The 20,388-nt window shown below is 41.7% G+C and overlaps 1 protein-coding gene across 1 annotated transcript in view; it reads left to right on the top strand.

Moving 5' to 3' along the window:
* SNX24 (sorting nexin 24) overlaps nt 1-20,388 on the top strand; it is a 157,562-nt gene that overhangs the window by 88,509 nt on the left and 48,665 nt on the right. Inside the window, exon 3 of the mRNA XM_019469550.2 lies at nt 11,281-11,385. Coding sequence (XP_019325095.1) covers nt 11,281-11,385 — 105 coding nt within the window. The remainder of the gene's footprint in view (nt 1-11,280; nt 11,386-20,388) is intronic.

The raw sequence follows: 20,388 nt of genomic DNA, 5'->3' as shown, positions 1-20,388 counted from the left end.
CGTAAATGTATGCCATAATTCATTTTCTTCACTTCTGTTACTTTATTAGCTAAGAAGTTAGATGGGAAGATACTAAGTGAATATGTTAAGAAAGAGAGTCTATTCTTTTAATTTTATTAAAGACCTCTTAAATGTTCTGGAAATTATCAGTACATAAATCATGTGACAGTGTGCTTACTCTATATTAAAAGTTCTTTAGTTATTTTTTTTAAGTGAATTTCCCCACTTTTCTTTTTTTTAAAGTCAAGAGAATGGAGTATTCAGTATAAACTTTAACAGGATATTATTGAAAAATCAGTGAAACTGTTTCCCTCTGTACACTTTTCTCTTAGGATGGCAGGGGATAACATAAAAGTCATTCCTCAATTAAAATTTTGTTAAATCCAGATTCACTTCCAAAAGAAAGAACGCAGGTGGGTACAGATTTAAACCAGACGTTGCTGTTAGCTTTTAGGAAAGCTCCAACCTAGGAGTCTGAGAGAGGAACAAACCTGGAGTCTGGGTCTCCATGCCTTCGCGAGGGCTTCTGTTTTTGTTTGCTTGTTTTTCACGGAAGCAGATCCCAGGGAGATTTCTGCTGGGCACCTCCTGCAATAAATTCTGACGCTAAGATTAAAACCAGATCTCAGCCCCCTGCTCAGCCTCTGATGCCCAGGGTACGGACTAGGGCGCCTGTCACATGCAGGCTGCCTTCCTAACCTCCTAGCTCACCATGACCTCGACACAACCCAGCTGTCCCCAGCAGATATTCCAGGAGCAGCTCCACACCAGGCACAGCTGGGTGACTGCCAATTAGGCCCGCCCCGAGCGAGAGCCTGCCGTGCTTCTAACCAGTGCAGGGTCGTTCCCCCTGTGCTCTTCTCGAACAGGATTTTATTTTCTCCCCAGCGATTATAGGCAGTTCTTAGATACTCAGAGTCAGAAAAAAATTCCTGGGTTTTCTGGGAATCTTGTCTCAATTTCTGCATTTTGGTTAAGAAGGTTAGCTATTCTTACAATCATATAATCAGGCCTACCAGAGTTGAGAGAGTAAAAATTCTCAAACGTCTCAATTTTGTGTGTTTAAAACATCCTGGCTGGTACATAGAGATAAAAATGGCTTTGTGAGGCAGAGTTTTAGTTACGGATTTACTTGCCCCATTGCGATCGTATTAGATTTGGCTAAAAGGTTACCATAGAAGCTAGTTAAGCACAAATCATGGTAGTAGTGTGTGCAAAAAACAGAAATCTGTCTTCTTGAGTCTACAACTGTGTTAAGGATTGAAATCAGCCAAAAATTTACTCAGAATCCACAAGCTCTACTGATCGCTGCTGCATGTGGTACAACTTGACCTTTGTATTACATTTTGATACCCCAGTTTCCGTATTTGAATTCTGTGATGTGTTCCGAGTGCTATGTCTTTTTAAGATTTTATTTTTAAGCGATCTGTACACCCTGCACGGAGCTCGAACTCACAGCCCTGAGATCGTGAGTCACACGCCCCAGTGACTGAGCCAGCCCAGCGCACCTTGGGTGTTACATTTTTATCGAAAATATTTCCCTTTTAAATTCAGTCAAGTCTATTATGTAGTTTTCCTGCAATCCTCAACTATTTCTGCGCTGTGTGCAATTTGCTGTGCTGCTAGTGTCCTGGTTTTTCCGAAATTTTACTTTTACTTCTCACTTGTTAAAAGTGTTTGGCCAGTGTCCCCAAGTTAATTCTAAAATGATAAATGTGCTATTAACAGGTGCTTTGCATCTTTAGAATAACAGGGGCATAGCTCTTCTCTGTGCCTCAGACAAAAATGCTTCCTGGCTTATTGTCAGGCTAATTTTGAGGCAGAAGGTGAGACTGTTACCCATTTCACAGTTCATCTGGTTGTCTAAAGAAAGTTCTTAATGATTATCACTTCTCCCAAACTTTAATAATTGTTTTTTTTATAATTTTATTTTTTTTTAATTTTTTAATGTTTATTTATTTTGAGAGAGAGAGAGAGAGAGCAGGGAAGGGGCAGAGAGAGAGAGGGAGACCCAGAATCTGAAGCAGGCTCCGTTACTGTCAGCACATAGCCCAGTGCAGGGCTCGAAGTTATGAACCATGGAGATCGTGACCTGAAGCATGGGCTGAAATCAAGAGTCAGACACTTAACCACCTGAGCTACCCAGGCGCCCCTATACAAAAACATTATCCCATTCGTTGACACTTTTCTCAGGATTTCTTTCTATTTTGGGGGAACATTCAAGAGGTGTTTTTTTGTTTTTTTCATTTTTTTCACACTATAAAGCTAAACCTTGCAGGAGGTTTGGGGACAGGGTAAATAACCCATTGTTACCCACACATATTTCTACTCTGCTACCATAATGGCTGTTTTCCTTCTTTTCTTGAAGTTTTGTTTTTGTTTTTGTTTTTAAGATTTTATTTTTAAGCATTCTCCCTACCCAACGTGTGGCTCGAAATCACAACCCTAAGATCAAGTCGATTACTCCACCGACTGAGCCAGCCACGTGCCCCTCTCTTCTTGAATTTTTTAGTAAAGCAAATGCTGCTGGACTAACCATGTTCCTGCATGGTGGTAATTACGGTGTCGAAGTTAAGTGTGTAGGCTCTGGAAGCAGAATTTTCCTGAGTCTGCCTTTACCTCTTCCTGGCTGTCAAGTTCATGGAGCAAGTTACAAGATCTTTCTGTGTCTCACGTTCCCCATTTGGAGAATGGGAATAATTACAGTACTAACGTCATAGGATTATTTTACAAACTAAATGACATTGTGTGTGCATCATATGGTAAACTTCCAATTATTGATGGCTTTCATTAGATATAATATTTTCCATATTCAGGGTGGTTTCCTTATGCTAGATTGCAAAAAGAAGCTTTCTCTGTCAAAGGATTTGCATATATCCTACCACATTTCTTTCCAGAATGGTTATAGCAGATTTAAAATGCAGCCAGCACATTGGAAAGTACCACAAAATCTCATTGTGTTTGAATATTACCCCCCAAAATTATATTTATTTACTTTAGCAAACAATGTATGTTGCCTTGTTGCTGTTGTCATTGGTGTGTCTTAAGTTTGTTTAGAAGGTGTATTCCCTGGGTGCCTGGGTGGCTCAATGGGGTTAAACATCCGACTTCAGCTCAGATCACGATCTCACCATTCTTAGGTTCGAGCCCCGCATCGGGCTCTGTGGTGACAGCTCAGAGCCTGGAACCTGCTTCAGATTCTGTGCCTCCCTCTCTTTGCCCCTCTCCTGCTTGTGCTCTGTCTGTCTCTCTCTCTCAAAAAAAAAAGAAACATAAAAATAAAAAAAGAAGTTGTATTCCCTTTTTTTGGACTGGTCTATCTACTAGAGTCTGATTTATTTTTACCCGTTAGTTTGTGTGGCCTGCTAATAAAATTTTAGCCATTTGCTGAAAGTACTTTTCACACAGGACCTTTTGGCTCTGATATTTATTTTAATTTACAAAAGCTTTAAATGTGTATGTTATCTGTTATGTCAATTTTCACTCTCTCAGATTCTGAATAGAAGTCATTTCTTCCAGAGTGGTGATGAGTATCTGCTTCCATTTTCTCTTAGCTTTTCTAGATTGGTATTTTTCATAATGTGCACCTTGGACCATCTGTAACAGAACAGTATTGAATGACGTGAAGATTCTGTGTACTCCCGGGACGTGCTGAGTTAGAATCTCTGTGATGGAGCCCCGTAATGCATCCTTTATTTTTATTTATTTATTTATTAAAAATGTTTGTTTATTTTGACAGAGCATGAGTCAGGGAGGGGCAGAGAGAGAGGCAGAGAAAGAATCCCAAGCAGACTCCCCGCTGTCAGTGCAGAGCCCCATGTGGGGCTCACGAACCGTGAGATCATGGCTCTAGCCAAAATCAAGAGTCAGATGCTCAACTGACTGAGCCACCCAGGCACCCCAGTTATCTGCCCTTTAAATCAGGATCCCTGGTGATCTCAGTGCCTCTTGAAGTTTGACAGTTCCTATTGTGTGGTTATATTTTTAGAGGCATATCTTAGACAACCCTCCTCACCCACCCTCTGTCTATCAGGTGCACCGAAGCCACAAGGTTTGAAACCTCAGGGGTCTTACCTGTGTTTCTCTTACCTCCTGTGTTCAGAGCGTCACCAAGTCCCATTGATTCATTCTTCCAAATTTCTATAATGTGCACCATTTAATTTTCCTCTTCTCTTTTTCCCTCCCAAGCCAGAGTCTTACTAGTTGTCTCTAAGTATTGCTTTAGCAATTTCTGATCCTTGTCTTCTGATTCTTTCTGTGCTACAGATCAGTTTCCCTAAAGCACCATTTTCATCATTCTGTGGCGCAAACGCATTGAAATGGGTCGGTGTTGTCAACCGTATCATGGACATTGACCCTCACGACCACTTATCTTAAACTCTCTATTAGTTTCCAATTACTGGTAGGATTAGTCATCACAAACATAGTGGCTTAAAGCAACACGCATTTATTATGCATCGACAGGGCCCAGTTCCCCCTGGGAGGCTCTGGGAGAGAATCGTTTCCCTGCCTTTTCTCACTTACAGAAGCTGCTCAGAGTCTGTGGCTTGTGGCCTCTCCCATCTCCAAAGCCAGCAGTATGGTCGGTCACTGCAGGTTCTGTTTCTATCATCACCTCTGCTGTCTCTGCCTCTACCCTCTCTGATGATGACACTTCCGCCTCTCCTTTGAGATTCCATTGACTGTACCTGCATACCCCCGGATAATGTCTCCAGCTCAAGATGCTTGACTTAAGCCCATTCTTTGGCCAGGTAAGGTGACACAGTCTTAAGTTCTAAGGGTCAGGACATGGACATCTTTTGCAGGAGGGAACCGTTAGTCTGTCAACCACAAACTCCTTTTCTAGTTGACCTTATTTCTCACTTTCTCATGAGAAAACAGCGGTGGCAGCCAATTAGTCTCCCCACTCACCCTCGTGTAAGAAGATCGCTGTCTGTCTTTGCCGTGCTGAATGGCCTTCCCTCTGTGTTCTGATCTGTTCAAACCAAACTGAAATACTTCACGTTCTCCTTCTTTCCTGGGAGTTTCTTTTATTCCCTCAGGTCTTTGTTCTTGGAATTGCTGTTCCTTTATTTTATTTTATTTTTTTAAAAAGTAATCTCTATGCCCAACGTGGGGCTCAAACTCATGACCCCAAGATCAAGAGTCACATACTGTACTGACTGAGCCAGCCAGGCACCTCCTCGTCTTCCTTTAGAGTAGACGTTTCTGCTTAAATTTAAAGCATGTAAGAGATCATTAAAATTTACTTGTCTCTAAGTCTTGTCTAACTAGAAGACACTTTTTTGGGGGTTTTATACACGTCGGGACCGTATCTTATCTTTCACATCTTCCTCCCTGCCTGTTAGTGTTGGGCACGTATTAGGCATTAAATAAGTAGTCGGCAAATGGGATGTTTGGAGGACATCCTGCATATTTATGAATTAACTGGAGGAATGTTTTGGCTAAAAAAACTCATTTCGACCGTGGGAGTTGAGTTCCCTGTAATTTCCATCCCAGGTTACACGAGTAATTCCTTTGTAGCTGTGTAGTCCCAGATGGGACCAGCACGCACACCACACTGCAACCCAAGCGGGCCCCCACTTTGTTCCTCTCTGTTCACTCTTAGCCTCGTATCTTTAAAAAAAAAAAGTTATGGGGATTCCTCCCTACTGTTGAGGGCCGGCGGTGATGGGAAGAGCCTTAGGCTTGTATGAGTTTCCCCTGTGCCCCAGTGGCACCTGCCCGCATCTCCTGTAGACAAGCAAGTTACCACTTTAAATGGTGGTCCTTGAGAACAGCTCTGCCTCCCCAGGCCCTCAGTCACGGGCGTGCGGAGAAAGTCCTGCCCTGCATGGCCAACTGGGGAGCATATTTTACATGCCTTCTCAGCTGTTCACTTTCTGTTCCGGCCCAGAGGTTTCAGGGAAATACGGTGCTGGTTTGTTATGAAATTAACTGTCCTCATTCTTGTTATTGCCTACTTTTGGCTTGAATAAAACAGTACATTCTTATATTTAAATTAATGAAGTACACATTTCAAAAGAACCCGAAGCTGCCATATGGGGTCACACCAGGAATAAAGCGCCCCATGTAGTGCTTCTAGAGGGAACCCTGAGGACGGACGGGTACCGAGGTGGAGGGAAAGGTTGAATTTTACCCCAAAGGCTCCTCACTTCTTTCCTTAACCTTTTTGTCACATTTCCAGCTCTTTGTTTAGGTGCTTGGGAAAGTATCTGTGTTCCTTTCTCTGGAAGATTGGCGCTCTCACCAGTGTGTACGTGGGACATCTGTGTGGAGGAAAGTCTGAGTAAACTCTTTGAATGGTATAAAGAGGAAAGGGAGGGGTGCCTGGCTGGCTCACTTGCTGGAGCATGCGACTCTTGATCTTGGGGTCGTGAGTTCGAGCCCCACGTTGGGCATAGAGATTACTTACAAAAACCTTTTAAAAATTAAAAAAAATAATAAAAATAAAAAGATGACTCCAGGCAGAGGGGATTGTGCCTTCAGTATCACGGAATCTGGTGGCTATCCGTGTGGATCAGAAAGGCCATGTGGCCGGACGCAGCATGGCCAGAACAGTTAATCATCCCATGGAGTGGCAGAGGAGTATTTATCTTGTGAGCAGCTGAGCCCTGCTGGAAACATATTGTCTTGGGTTTGTCTCTCCTCATCTAAAGCAATTCATTACTCACCTACAAACGCTGTCACAGATCCCCGCAGCTATGATGATCGGCCTCCTCCACACTCCTGACATAAATAAAAAGGAAAAGTGTTTTCAGTACTCTATCTTCAAGATTAAAAAAAAAAAAAAGGAGAGACAGATAATGGAGTTGATTTTCTATTTTACAATGTAAGAAATGTCACGATTCAACAGTTTTTTTTTTAATGTTTATTTATTCTTGAGAGAGAGAGAGGGAGAGAGTGAGCAGGGAAAGGGCAGAGAGAGAGGGAGACACAGAATCTGAAGCAGGGAAAAGGCAGAGAGAGAGGGAGACACAGAATCCGAAGCAGGTTCCAAGCCTGACATGGGGCTTGAACTCACAAGCTGTGAGATCATGACCTGAGTTGAAGTTGGGTGCTTCACCAACTGAGCCACCCAGGCGCCCCACGATTCAACAGTTTTAAAGGAAGTTTCCTGAGGTTTAAGTTGTAACCGAATAAATTTATTACCACAGAATACTTGAGCATTTTTGGCTTTGTCTCTGTTTGAGAAATACCTCAAATGGTGTAGAGATGAGATATATATTTATTCCCACACAGACAATCATAAATGGTTTCTCTCTCTCTCCCTTGTTCCTCAGTATTGGATCAGTCTCATAAATAAATGAACATGTGCTAGTGTTTCCCATTTAACGTAATAAAACTCACCTTTGCCTCTCTGCTTCCCTCCCATGTTGCCCGCATTACTCTCCTTTCTTGGTAGAATTTCTTGAAAATGGAGGCTCTGCTCTATCCCTTCCTATTCCCTCCTTACCCACTGTTTGACTTCCCCAGCCTGGCTGGGCAGTCGGACTGTGCCCGCTTTTTGGAACCCTTTCTTGTCTGAAGGTGCGGTTTCACCCCCTGCTCAGTGCCTGCCTGCTTCTCTGCCCTGCCTCTCAGAATCAGAGATCTCTGCCATTGTAACCATGTCCCATTGCAGTGTAAGGAACTGCCACTCACTCAGCAGCTTAAAACAAGACAACTGTATCATTTGGGAGTTTCTCTGGAGCAAGAGTCCAGGCACAGGTGTACTGGGTTCTCCGCTTAGGGTCTCACCAGGTGGGCATCCAGGTGTGGCCAAGGCTATGGTCCCATCTGGGGCTCAGGGTCCTCTTCCAAGCTTGTTTAGGTGAAAGTAGGTTTATTGCTGTCATGGGGCTGAGGCCCCCCCCCCTTTTTTTTTTTTTTGCTGATTTTTTGGCCAAGGGTAGCTCTCAGCATCTATGCCATGTGGTTGGAACATGGCAAAGCCATGAGTCTGTGTGCTAGGACCAGGTCTCATAAAAGGTAACCTCATCAAAGGAACGGCTGTCCTGCCCACATTCACTGATCCCATATGACCCCATGGGAGGGGATTATGTAGGCACACATGCACTAAGGGGCAGGGATCTTCGGAGCTGTCTTCAGATTCTGCCATCACAGCACTTTTTTCCCATCTGTGCCAACAGAGAAACACCCCACTGTCACGTCATCTAGTTTCATGGTTCTCAGTACCACTGAACGTATTCTGATGCCTAGATCTAGACTCCTTTCCACCTGCCTACATTTTATCTCTGTGTGAGTGCCTCGGGGGCATCTGAGACTTAGAATCACCAAAACTAAACAATGGGTTCCTTTGTGCCAGGAGTATTTTTCATTGGATATACTAGGAACTTGATTAGGTTTCTTAAACAGGTGCAAGAAGATTCTCACATTGCAACAAAACTAAAAGCAGACGCTCCAAGTTGATGTTGCAATTCCACAGTATCCATATTCCAAGTTCCTTCTGGTCTTTCTGCTTTACCACCTTTATGTTAGCACGCGCCTTTCACTCATCTGGTTACAGTACAGCGGCTGTTGCTCCAGGAGTGCTTGGCGTTTCTGTCAGGAAAAAGAGCCCCATTATAGTGCTGCCTGATTATGGAATCTCTCATGACCTCCTTAAAGTGAATTTATATTAAGTCATGCCCTTGCTCAAGACATTCACTAAGCTTCCCATTTAAAATGATATGGGGGCGCCTGGGTGAGTCAGTCAGTTTTGGCTCAGGTCATGATCTCACAGTTCGATGATGGTGGGTTCGAGCCCCATGACAGGCTCTGTGCTGATAGCTCGGAACCTGGAGCCTGCTTTGGATGCTGTGTCTTCCTCTCTCTCTGCCCCTCCCCCACTTTCTCTCTCTCTTTCTTTCTCTTTCTCTCTCTCAAAAACGAATAAACATTAAAAAAAATTTTTTTTTTAAAAAGGAGCAATGTGTGAGGAGAAAAACTTGTTTATCTGAGTTTTTGAAACTTTGAAAGACAATTGTGATTTCCTAGGCTGCTGTCTAGGCATTTTACAGTATGATAACCCTGCTCACACCCAGAGTCCGGACATTTAGGCAAGGACCTGAGTTCAGGATTCCCTCCATACATTCCCACTTGACTTTCCTGGCACCTTTTAAATTTTTTTTTTTTTTTTAACGTTTATTTATTTTTGAGACAGAGAGAGACAGAGCATGAATGGGGGAGGGTCAGAGAGAGAGGGAGGCACAGAATCTGAAACGGGCTCTAGGCTCTGAGCTGTCAGCACAGAGCCCGACGCGGGGCTCGAACTCACGGACCGTGAGATCATGACCTGAGCCGAAGTCGGACGCTTAACCGACTGAGCCACCCAGGCGCCCCTCCTGGCACCTTTTAAAATAACCATTTGGAGTCAAGCCCTCAGAAATTTGGTGACCTCAGTCCTGACCAGCTGAAAGTGATCAGTGATAGGTGCTTGTCACCCTGCTGTCTTATCTCCTGCTTGTTCCTGACCTGCCACCCCTCCCCCGCTTCTGTACTCTCTTTCCTCTCCTCGGGTATAGTGAAACCTTGCCTTCATTCACAGCAAGCCCATAGGGTCCATTTCCCCAAAGTGGGAGCTCAGGTGTTCAGGACGTATGCCCCTTACTCAGCAGGTCGTAATCTGCACATTCTTTTCTTTTTTTATTGTTTATTTACTCATTTATATCTTAGTGAGCAAGAGAAAGCAAAAGAGCAAGGGCGAGAGTGTGTATGAGAATTGGAAAGGAGCAGAGAGAGAGAGGGAGCCGGAGAATCCCAAGCAGCCTCCGCGCTGTCAGCTCAGAGCCCGATGCGAGGCTCGCTCTCACAGAGTGTGAGATCATGACCTGAGTCAAAATCAAGAGTCAGACGCCTAACCAAGTGAGTCACCCAGGTGCCCCTTTAATCTGTATATTCTTACTTCCAACACCAGGTCTGGCTTCCCGCTACACAGTCTCAGCAGGGTTTCCAAGTTTTTAATTAGAACATTAAACTTCATTCCATTTGAGTCCGTGTGTTGGTTTCATATTGCTGCTCTAACATGTTAGCACAAACTGAGGGCTTAAGACAACAGAAATTTATTTTCTTATTCTTCTTGTGGTCAGAAGTCCACAACGAGTTTCCCTGGGCTAAAATCAAGGCATCCCCAGGCTGGAGGGGTGCATCCATTCCCTTTCCTTCTAGCTTCTCGAGGTCCCCTGGGCTCTCGACCCTCCCTCTGTCAATGAACCCAGCCACGTAGCATCCTCCAGGCTCTCTCTGAATCGGAGCCTCCTGCTTCCTTCTCATCGGGCATCTTATTATTACACTGAGCCCACCTGGATAGTCGAGGAGAATTGTTCCATTTTAAGACCCCTGTGCAAAGTACCTGGCCATGTAAGGTGACCTTCACAGGTTAGGATGTTAATGTCATAGGATGAGTCTCACACAGGCAGTGCTAAGTCAGGTTCCAGTAGAATTTTTCTTTATATATGTTGTCCCTTAAAACTGCTGCCCAGAAAGACTTAGCTGAGAACCGTGGTTTTTCATGAACAGAATTTGGACCTAAATCTTAGGAGCATTGGAAGGATCAGTCTCTCAGTTTTAAAAAACTTAAGTTCATTCTATTGAAGACCTTTTGGGAAACTCTCCAAGTAGTTTGGTCTAGTTTACGTGTCATTTCCAGCGAGATGGTTAGAAACATTGCATTTTATTTTGCTTTTTTATGTGAAATAATATGTAGAAAGACTTTACTTCTTCTGAGCAAAATTTCATTATATTAATTGATTTTGAAAATTATAGGGGTGCCTGGGTGGCTCAGACTGTTGGGTGTCCGACTTCAGCACAGGTCACCATCTCGCGTTGTGAGTTCAAGCCGCGCGTCGGGTTCTGTGCTGACAGCTGAGACCCTGAAGCCTGCTTCAGATTCTGTGTCTCCCTCTCTCTCTGCCATTCCCCTGCTTGTGCTCTCTGTTTCTCAAAAATTAATAAACGTTAAAAAGTAAATTTAAAAAGATTATAAATGTCTTTACCTCCATTATAATGCATTTAGTGAGCTTTTAATTTTTTGGAAAAAAGTAATCCAGTCTGAAATACTCAGTGATATACAAGCATAGCAAAATCTACCAAAACCATAAAATGCTTATCCCGAAACCTAAACACTTAGGAAAGCCAAGTAAAGAATTTGTTAACGAAATTTCACTGTAATTATATTTTCTTGTATCTTTTTTATTGGAGATAGTTGTGGCTCATTTTCTTTTACTGCCTTTCCCCTTCAAATAATGTCTTTATAATTGAGACATTTTTCTGTATTTTTGTTTGTTTCTATCTTTATAGCTTAAGAAATGTATAAAAACTCCAGAAATCCCTTCTAAACATGTTAGGAACTGGGTCCCAAAAGTCTTGGAGCAACGACGACAAGGTTTGGAAACATATTTACAGGTAAGATGTGTTTAGATCCTCAGTCAATAAAATGCAATTTAAATAAATTTATGTCTCGATATTTTTTTTGTCAGAACTTCTGGGTGAGATGCAAAATATATCAACAGTCAAACACTCTAGATTAAAATAAACAAAGTTTAAAATTAAAAATATGTTGTCAGTTGGTCCTTTTAGCTTTAATGAAGTTGTATTTGTAATTGGTTCTCTGGATCGAGGAATTGAAAATTTAGTATAAAGGTAAAAACTGATGTAAAGCAAATCTGTCCATGTTTTAATTCAGCTCTGTGATACTTTTTGCTTTTTGTTTTCTTTCCAAGATTTATTGCTTTCTCATGGCATTCCTAGCCTTTAGTTTTGGGTTTTGAGGACATAGAGAAACTGAATTTTTGTTGGGCCTGGCCAGTCCATATATGGAATCAAGTTGAGAATAAGTGCATAAAAATTAATTGCCTCTGATGAAGTGTCAGCTTCTTTGAAAATTAGAATGTGTGCTTGTGAAAATGCGATAGGCTCTTTTCTGCAGCTGAGAGGAGCAAGTGGAACTATTGAGGGAAGAAAGAACAACACTTGTCCTAAGTGACAGGAAAAGCAAAAGAAAAGATAGAGCAGTGTCAACTTCTCTCTGTTTTTAAATATAAAAGGCTAAAGGCCTCAGATGAATATTTCATGTAGTCATTAATCCGAAGAGAACCACACAGGGCAGGTGCAGGGATGGCACAGGTCAGGTGTTCAGCCAGGACACTGAACAATTGACAGGCAGATGCATGGGAATGACCCAGGTGAACATAGCTGGGAAGATAAGGAAGAGCAGAGCTGGACCTCACCTGAGGGTTATGGATTCGCCGTGAGGAGCTCTCCGTCTGAGACATGTTACATCACAGAAACAGCGGCTGTTACTGTCCTTTTTATGAATAATACCTTGTAACCCCTGTAAGCTTTAATCTTAGGGTGGGTTCTGTGCAGGCAGGTAGCTGGAGGCTCTGGGAAGCCAGGACCCAGTTTCCACGACAGAGTTTTTCTGGGTGGTCGTGCCTGAATCGCTCTTGGTTACAAGGGGAGGATACGCTGTCACTGCATGCTTCAGATGACTCTCTCCCACTAGAGAGATGCCAAGAGCCTCTTGGTGGCCTCGCATAGTTTTCTTGGTCTTGATGGTGTTCTCCAAGGAGAGTTGACATGCTGGAGACCTTGCGATCATCTGAGGAGGGCTGTCTTGACTGTTTTTGTTCTCTTCCTTTGGGCATGGCGGTTTTCACTGCCTCTCCCTGAAAGTGGGAGATTAAAGGAAAGGGGGACCACAAAGGACAGGAACGTGTGTGGCTGTGTTCCCTGGGACTCTGTACATGGAGCTGTGAGCGTTCCCAAGCTTCTGGCAGCATTGCAGAGCAAAACCAAAGCAAAAAACCAAAACACGAGACTTTAGACATTGTGTATGCAAAGGGTAGAAAGTCATGTTCTCTGTAATTAAATGGAATAGGTAAACAGTGCATTCTTACTCATAAGCCAGATTTTCCACGGATATTGTATATCTTCAAGCTTTCGTTGTAAAGAACGCTTTCCTCTTTTTCCTCCCATTGTCTTTGACACATGACTTCCATTACTACTTAGTGTAAACATTTTAAGTTGTTTGTACTTTGAATATAAATATGCAGATAAAATCATCTGGCACCGAGAGGAGTTTACAGTGACTCTCAAATTGGGCTTGGAATTTTCTATTCTCAGAAATGGGGCTTGAAAGATGTGGTTGAGGGACCAAAAGGGCTTGGTTCCTGTTGTGAGTTTAATATTCGTTTTCTTGTCACTTCAGTCTCCAAGGAGTTGCAGAGAGCTTTCTCTTCTCCCTTTTCTACCTGATTCTCTTTGTTGGCAGTGGGAGCTAGGTGGAAGTTGGAAAGATGAGTGGGAATGCTTTATCTGTCCCAAGTGAAATGAAAACCCTGGGTTATGCATCATTTTGGGATAACTTGTGGTATGTAAGCCTCTTGAGGAGTAAGACAGCCTCCATGATCTTACGGTTCATGAGTTTGAGGCCCATGTCAGGCTCTGTGTTGACTGTGCAGAGCCTGCTTGGGATCCTCTCTTTCCTTCTCTGTCTGCCCGTCCCCGGCTTGTGCTCACTTGTTCGCTCTGTCTCTCTTTTTTTCAGAATAAATAAATAAACTTATAAAAAAAAAAGGAGTAGGCCAGTCTTTTCATGAACTGGCCCTTCTCTGGCCCATAAACCTGAGAGAGTATTATAGCCCAAGTCAGAGCATCTAAAGCTCACTGTGACCTTAGACGTTACCTAGTCCAACCTGCCTCCTGCCCTTCATTTACGTTCATGATTTTCTGTCTGGCCTCACCTTCCCACCCGTAGAACAGGCAGATTAGCCTTTGAGAGGGCCCCAGAAAACACTTGTCCAGAGATCAGCTAGTACATTCTGGACCATGGGTGAGTGCAACACCATTCCCTAAGGTGGCCCACACTGCTCTTTTATTTTAGAGATGGAGAAACTGAGGTGTAGTATGGTTACAAAACCTGCCTCACTTCCTGGAATTTATTAGTTAATGAGATGGCCTGAAATGTTAGTTTCTTAACTCTCAGGAGGCTCTTTTCAAGCTGCATTGTAGAGTTTCTAATTTTTCAGCCTTGACATAGTTTTACTTAAGGCTGTATTAATAATTGTAAAAGAAATGTCCTTATAATCATAAACTTTCGCAATTTACTTAACTACCTACCCCCATTTCCCTTGATAGATTGATAGATTGGGAATTTTTAAAATCTATAACTTGATTATTTAGAATCCTACAGGGGCAGCTGGCTGGCTCAGTCGGTTAAGCATCCAACTTCCTCTCAGGTCATGATCTCGTGGTTTGTGAGTTGGAGCCCCGTGTCAAGAGCCTGGAACCTGCTTCAGATTCTGTCTCCCTCTCTCTCTGCCCCTCACTGTTCATGCTCTGTCTCTCCCTCTGTCTCTCTCAAAAATGAATACACATTAAAAAAAGTAAAAAAGAAAAAAAGAATTCTTAGGATTCGTTGTGTCTTCCAACTGGAAAAGTTCCATAGCTTCTCTCTGGTTGTGAAATTGTTCCATAAAGTACAGGTACACCTACTCTGCAACGAAAGACAAGACACATAGAGGGCCTAACCAGGTCTAACGTCGCAGAGTCCCAGAAAGAAGGAAGAGGGGAAAATACAAAAGTAGGGGAGGAAATAATCAAAGGAAAAATAGTTGAACATTTTCCCCGGCTGGAGGCTGTGAGCCTTTACATAGACCAGGTGCCCCGAGGGCAGAACCCAGAGAACCATAGAAGCCCTCCAGGGCTTGGACACAGCTGGCAAAATTTCAGTATGTCAGAAATAAAGATCCATACTCTTCCAGAAAAGAAAAACAAACAGTGGGCAAGGTTGAGGTTCCGCCCTGGCCTCATTTTCTTATCTGAGACTGGTCGAATGCGCGGGTCCCTCTCCGTTCTTCAGTAGCAGCGTGAAATCGCAAGCTGGCCGGGCTTAGACAAAGGCTTTTCATGTGTATTTCTCATGCGTCACTTGTTGCAGTAATGTGAGATTTATGTTTCTGAGAAAGGGACACACATCTCATGTCATTTACTTAAGAACAACAGCAGTTTACGTTTTCATCTTATTCATAAGGAGGGAACAACAGTTAACTCTGCAGTGAGTGTTGGGAGCTAGAGATCCAAGTGACCCATAGAAATCGAGACTAAGGATAATCTCAGCCAGAAAGAAATGCCTTAAAGAAAAGTTCATTTGGAGAAAACAGTCCACAGCTGGTGTGGGGTTTGTCAAAAAGCACTTGCAGAATGCTGTAGTCAGAGGACCCGATTACCTGACTAGCCTGCCCCTCATTTGTTTTTTGAACATGTACAATATAGTACAATGTTCCCTTGGGCCAGTAGTCTGGTGGACCAGAGTATTATATTTTTAACTCTTCCTCTAGTGCATGAAACATTTATTAAAATTGACATCGTGTGCTTGAAAACGCGTCTTCTCTAATTCTTGAATGCACTGAGCTATATATAATCAAATGAAGTTGGTTAAGTGTGCTATTCAGTCAAACGTGGCTTTTTGATCTGCAAGAAAAAGGTGTGTTCAGATTTTCCACTTACGTTTCAAGGATTGCTCCTATGATTGAGCTTAGTTCAAACATCCATCCTTTCTCTCTTGGTCCCTTTTTTTGTGAGCTTTTGCTTTTCTTGCCCACGTTTGGATTGGTGGCAGATTTCCCCTGCCCCCAACCCCCCTTTTTCTCTTTCCATTTTCCTTCTTCTGTTAGTTTGCATCTATTCTTGTCATAGTTACCTGTTCTCTTTAGTCTCCTCCTGAGCACAACAAGGATTTTAGGATGTTTCACATCTCATCACTCTAGACCACTCTAGATCTAGGATTCTGGGTTGACGGTCCCTGTTTTGTTTTTTTCCACTTGGAAAATACTGTACCACTTCCTTCTGGCTTCTGTAGTTAATGATAAAATCCGCTGTCATATTAGTGTTTTCCACTTGTGAGATGAGGTTTTAAGATGTCTTTTTCAAGATTTTATCTTTGTCGTTAGTTTTCAGAAGCTTCATTGTGTGCCTTGGTGTGTATTGCTTTGGGTTTTTCCTGTTTGGAGTTTTGTTTCTCTCCTCCCTGCTTTCTCCTCTCCTTCTAGGACTGTGATCGTAGGGATACATGGGGTGTTTTGTGCTGTAGTGCCACAGAAACTTGGGTCTTCTGGGTTTTTTTTTTTTTCAGACTTTTTTCTCTGCGTGGGTCAGATAAGATCATTTCTGGTGTTCTGTCTTTCCATTTGCTGACTTTTTCCTCTGTTCTTTCCATTCTGCTGTTGAACCTGTCCACTGAGCTTTTTAGTTTGATTATTGTATTTTTCAGGTTTAAAATTCCCACTGATTGTTCTTTATATAGCTTTTATTTCTTTGCTGACCCCCTATATGTCTTTGTTGAGTTTTTGTATTGTTTCTTTTGTTTCAAACGTGCTCATAATTACTCATTGAAATATATTTTTTTTAACGTTTATTCATTTTTGAGAGAGAGAGAGAGACAGAGCATGAATAAGGGAAGGTCAGAGAGAGAGGGAGACACAGAATCTGAAACAGGCTCCAGGGTCTGAGCTGTCAGCACAGAGCCCGACGCGGGGCTCGAACTCACGGACCGCGAGATCGTGACCTGAGCCGAAGTCAGACGCCCAACCGACTGAGCCACCCAGGCGCCCCTACTCATTGAAATATTTTTATCTTGGCTGCCTTACAAGTCATTATCTAACATCTTTGTCTTCTCAGTGTTGGCGTCTATTGATTGTCTTTTTTATTCAGTTTGAGAGCTTCCTAGGTCTGATACGAGGAATGATTTTGGTTGATTCCTAGACATTTTTGTATTTTGTGACGAGACTCCGGATCTTATCTAAACCTCCCATCTTGGCTGGCCTTCTCTGATACCCCTCAGCCTGGGGGACAGGTGGGGGGACTTTATCTCATTTCTGCCAGATGCAGGTAGAAGACCAGATTTCCCACTTGGCCTTGGTTGACACCTGGGCTGGAAAGGGCATTCTTCATTACTGCTAAGAGGAAAAGAGTCCCAGCTCTCCCTTGGTTGCCACTGACGCTTTGGGTGGGGCACGTTACTCTCTTGGGGGCAGTGAGAATCCTGGCTCTCTGCTTGGCCTTCTCTGACACCCCCCTGGCATTGAGTGCCCCATTGAAGTCTCATGAGGTTGGAAGTCTAGGCTTCCTTCTAGGCTTTCCCTGGCTTGAGTGGAAGTGGAGCAACTATTCTTTCTGTGGTCGTTGGGTTGAGTAGAGTGATCGGTGTCTAAAAGTTTTCTCTCTTACTAGGCTATCGTTTTCACCGCCTTCTTACTAAAGGAAATGGGCTTTTATTGAGGCTTTATTTGTCTGCAACTCTTGGTATTTCCTGGCTGCCAGCTTTTTCTGCTGTGTGTCAAAATACGTCAGGCAAAACGAAATCCCAGGAAAGATAAAATGTACCTCTGTGGCATTCCTTAGGTGCTGGCAGGTTTCATTTCTTCCCTCAGCCTTAGGTACAATGTCCAATAAAATGTTTTAGTTGCATTCAGCAGGAGAAAGGGAAAAAGTATAGCTGTTCCATCGTAACAGAACTGGAAGTCTGTCCTTTGATTTTTTAGGATTTAATATTATACTTTTTTGTTTTAGAAATTTTGTCTGATTTTTCCCCCCCTAATCTGCCTGGATGTTTCTTGGGAGGTCTGTTTTTATCTTTTTCAAATACTTTAACTCTTGGTTTCCCAGGAAAAATGGTTATCACCATTTTTTTGTAGTAATCACTACTGTTTTTGTAGTTTTTTTAATGAATAATTTACAGAAATTCAAATGAGAAAAGTGAAATACAACTTCACTAGAATTTTGATCGGAATTTCAGCATCACAAACTCAAAAGTTTTAGTCCTTATTTTCCTAGTTTTTAAATGGGCAGCATCTTTTGAACAGTATACCTCCTTGATCTTGAACTACTCTGCATGAACCTGAAACATAAATCATCTTGTAAGCCTTGTAAAAGCTTCCAGATTTTAAGTATATCTCTAGTAGGTTCTAGCTTACCATTGTTAATGGTTCTTTTTCTTAGACATGCATTTTCACAGTCCAAATCTTTGGAAACCTTGATGGTTAATAGATGTGTTGAAGAGACAGTGGCTTATATCTTTGCTGCCTAATTGCAAAATATTTTCCTTTTTAGATTTAGAGACACAACTAGAATGACTAAATTAATAAACTTTTTTTAAACTTCTACTCTACTATTTCCTTCCAGACACCTTTGTATATGCTTTTGTCAAGTAAAATAAAGCATGTGTTAAATAAATCTTGGTACACAAACATCATAAAAAGTGAAAGAATAGTGTTCCACATTCTTTTAGCAAAATGAAATGATCCAAGTTCTGTATGTGAAGTAATGTATGGAAAAGTTCTTACTATCGAATGAACATCTCCAAGAGAATACTGTATTTCCTTTTTTGTCATTGATCTGTAAGTGTGAGAAAATTCATCTGTGATAGCATCTGAAGTTTCACGATCTATGACTTTACCTATGCACCCAATTTTGGTATATATTATGGAAGCCAGTAGTCAGATGTGGCTAATAAACATTTGAAATGCGGCTAGTCTGAATCAAGATGTTCTGTAAAATATACACAGATTTCAAAACCTTAGTACAAGAAAGAATGTAAAATATCTCAATAGCTTTTATAATGATTACACTTGAAGTAATATTTTGTATAGGGTCAAACAAAATATATTGTTCCTTTTTACTTTTTTCATGTGGCTACCAAATAATTTAAATGTGAAATTTACTTTTTTTTTAAGTTTATTTATTTATTTGGAGAGAGGGAGAGAGGGGGAAGGGCAAAGAGACAGGGAGAGAGAATCCCAAGCAGGCTCCACACCATCAACGCAGAGCCAGATGTTGGGGGTTGAATTTATGAAATGCGGCATCATGACCTGAGCCGAAATCAAGAGTCAGAAGTTTAACCAACTGAGCCCCCCAGTGCCCCAAATTTTACATTTTTAATTATTATGCAGTATATCTGTGGCTTCCATTTTACTTCTGTTGGATCGTGGTGGTCTAGAGTATTCCTGTCTCTCTCAGTTGTCATTATCTGAGTCATCTAATAATCAGGAAACACTTTACTCCCTTGATTTTTTTCTCTTTATTCTTTTGGGTAGACAATGAAAATTGCTAAATATTTAACTGTGTTCAATGAAAACTTTTTAAGTAACTTCAAAGATGATGTCTCCAAACCTTGAAAGATAATGAGTACTTTGGGCAACACAGTAAGAAAAGCTAAAGCATATTGTAATGATTATTATTTATTTCATTGTCTTTCCAAATGATTCCGTTGTTCTATAGATGTTCTTATTATTTTCATATTTTCTTAGCACAGTTGAGAATAACTGATGAGCAATGATGGAATGATACTTAGAATCACATAGTAGCAAAGTGTTGCAAGGTATAGGAAAAATAAGATTACTAAAATTCAGTAATGTGTATTAGGAAAGAATCCAATTGATTCATATGGTAATCCTAAGAGTGAAGGAATTTGGTTCTCTTTTTTTAAAGATACACGAATTTTCTTTTTTTTTGGAAGACATGTAAGAAAGAATAAACGTCATAAAATACCAATTTTTATCAATAGAAACACTTAATTTTCTGTCTTTTAAAAAAAAAAGTTTATTTCTTTACCTTGAGAGAGAGAGAGAGAGAGAGAGCACAAGTCGGTGAGGGGCAGAGAGAAGGGGATACAGACATCATTGCAGAGCCCGATGCGGGGCTTAAACTCATGAACCCTGAGATCATGACCTGAGCAGAGATCAAGAGTCAGGCACTCAATGGACTAAGCCACCCAGGCGCCCTTAATTTTCTGCCTTTTAAATGTAATCTGTCATTCTTCTGATTCTTCTTTTCATCTTTGGTGTTCTGTTTTACCGTAGAACTTTGTTACTGTAGTTATTCTGTATCTAGGTGTACATTTTTTTTTCATTTATATTTTTGTGTATTGTGTGTGCATTTGTGTGGGTGTGTACACGCTCTCTCAATCTGAATATAGGTACCTTTCAGTGTCTCTGGAAAATGCCCAGGTATCCTATCTTTGATTGTTGCCTCTTCCGTCCCCCCCCCCTTTTTTTTATTTTTTTAATTCTCATTCTGATAAAAGTGATGTCTTCATAGGTCTCATTTGTTTCTGCTAGTTTTTGCACATGGTACTTTGTTTCCTCTTAGTGTATTTATGTGTGGTTTTTGTTTGTTTCAATTTTTAGCTTGGGTAATGCATTTCCTTGTACCTTCATCCTTGGTGATTTTTTTTCATGTCCAGGATTCAATTTACTTTTTACACAAGATAGAATTTTTGTTTGCTTTTGCTAGGAGCACTACCAACTGGGTGGGACTTCTTAGCTTGAAAGTTTTTTTGGACCACACAAAAGGCATTAGATTAGGTTCCAAACCTGTGAGTGGGTTTATTTCTCTCTTTCCCTTCCT

Source organism: Panthera pardus, unplaced genomic scaffold, assembly GCF_024362965.1.
Source record: "Panthera pardus isolate Hobbes unplaced genomic scaffold, ASM2436296v1 HiC_scaffold_2, whole genome shotgun sequence".
In the NCBI taxonomy this organism is placed as follows: domain Eukaryota; kingdom Metazoa; phylum Chordata; class Mammalia; order Carnivora; family Felidae; genus Panthera; species Panthera pardus.
The sequence above is the reverse complement of the archived record's forward strand: the minus strand, read 5'-3'. Positions and strand labels throughout refer to the sequence as shown.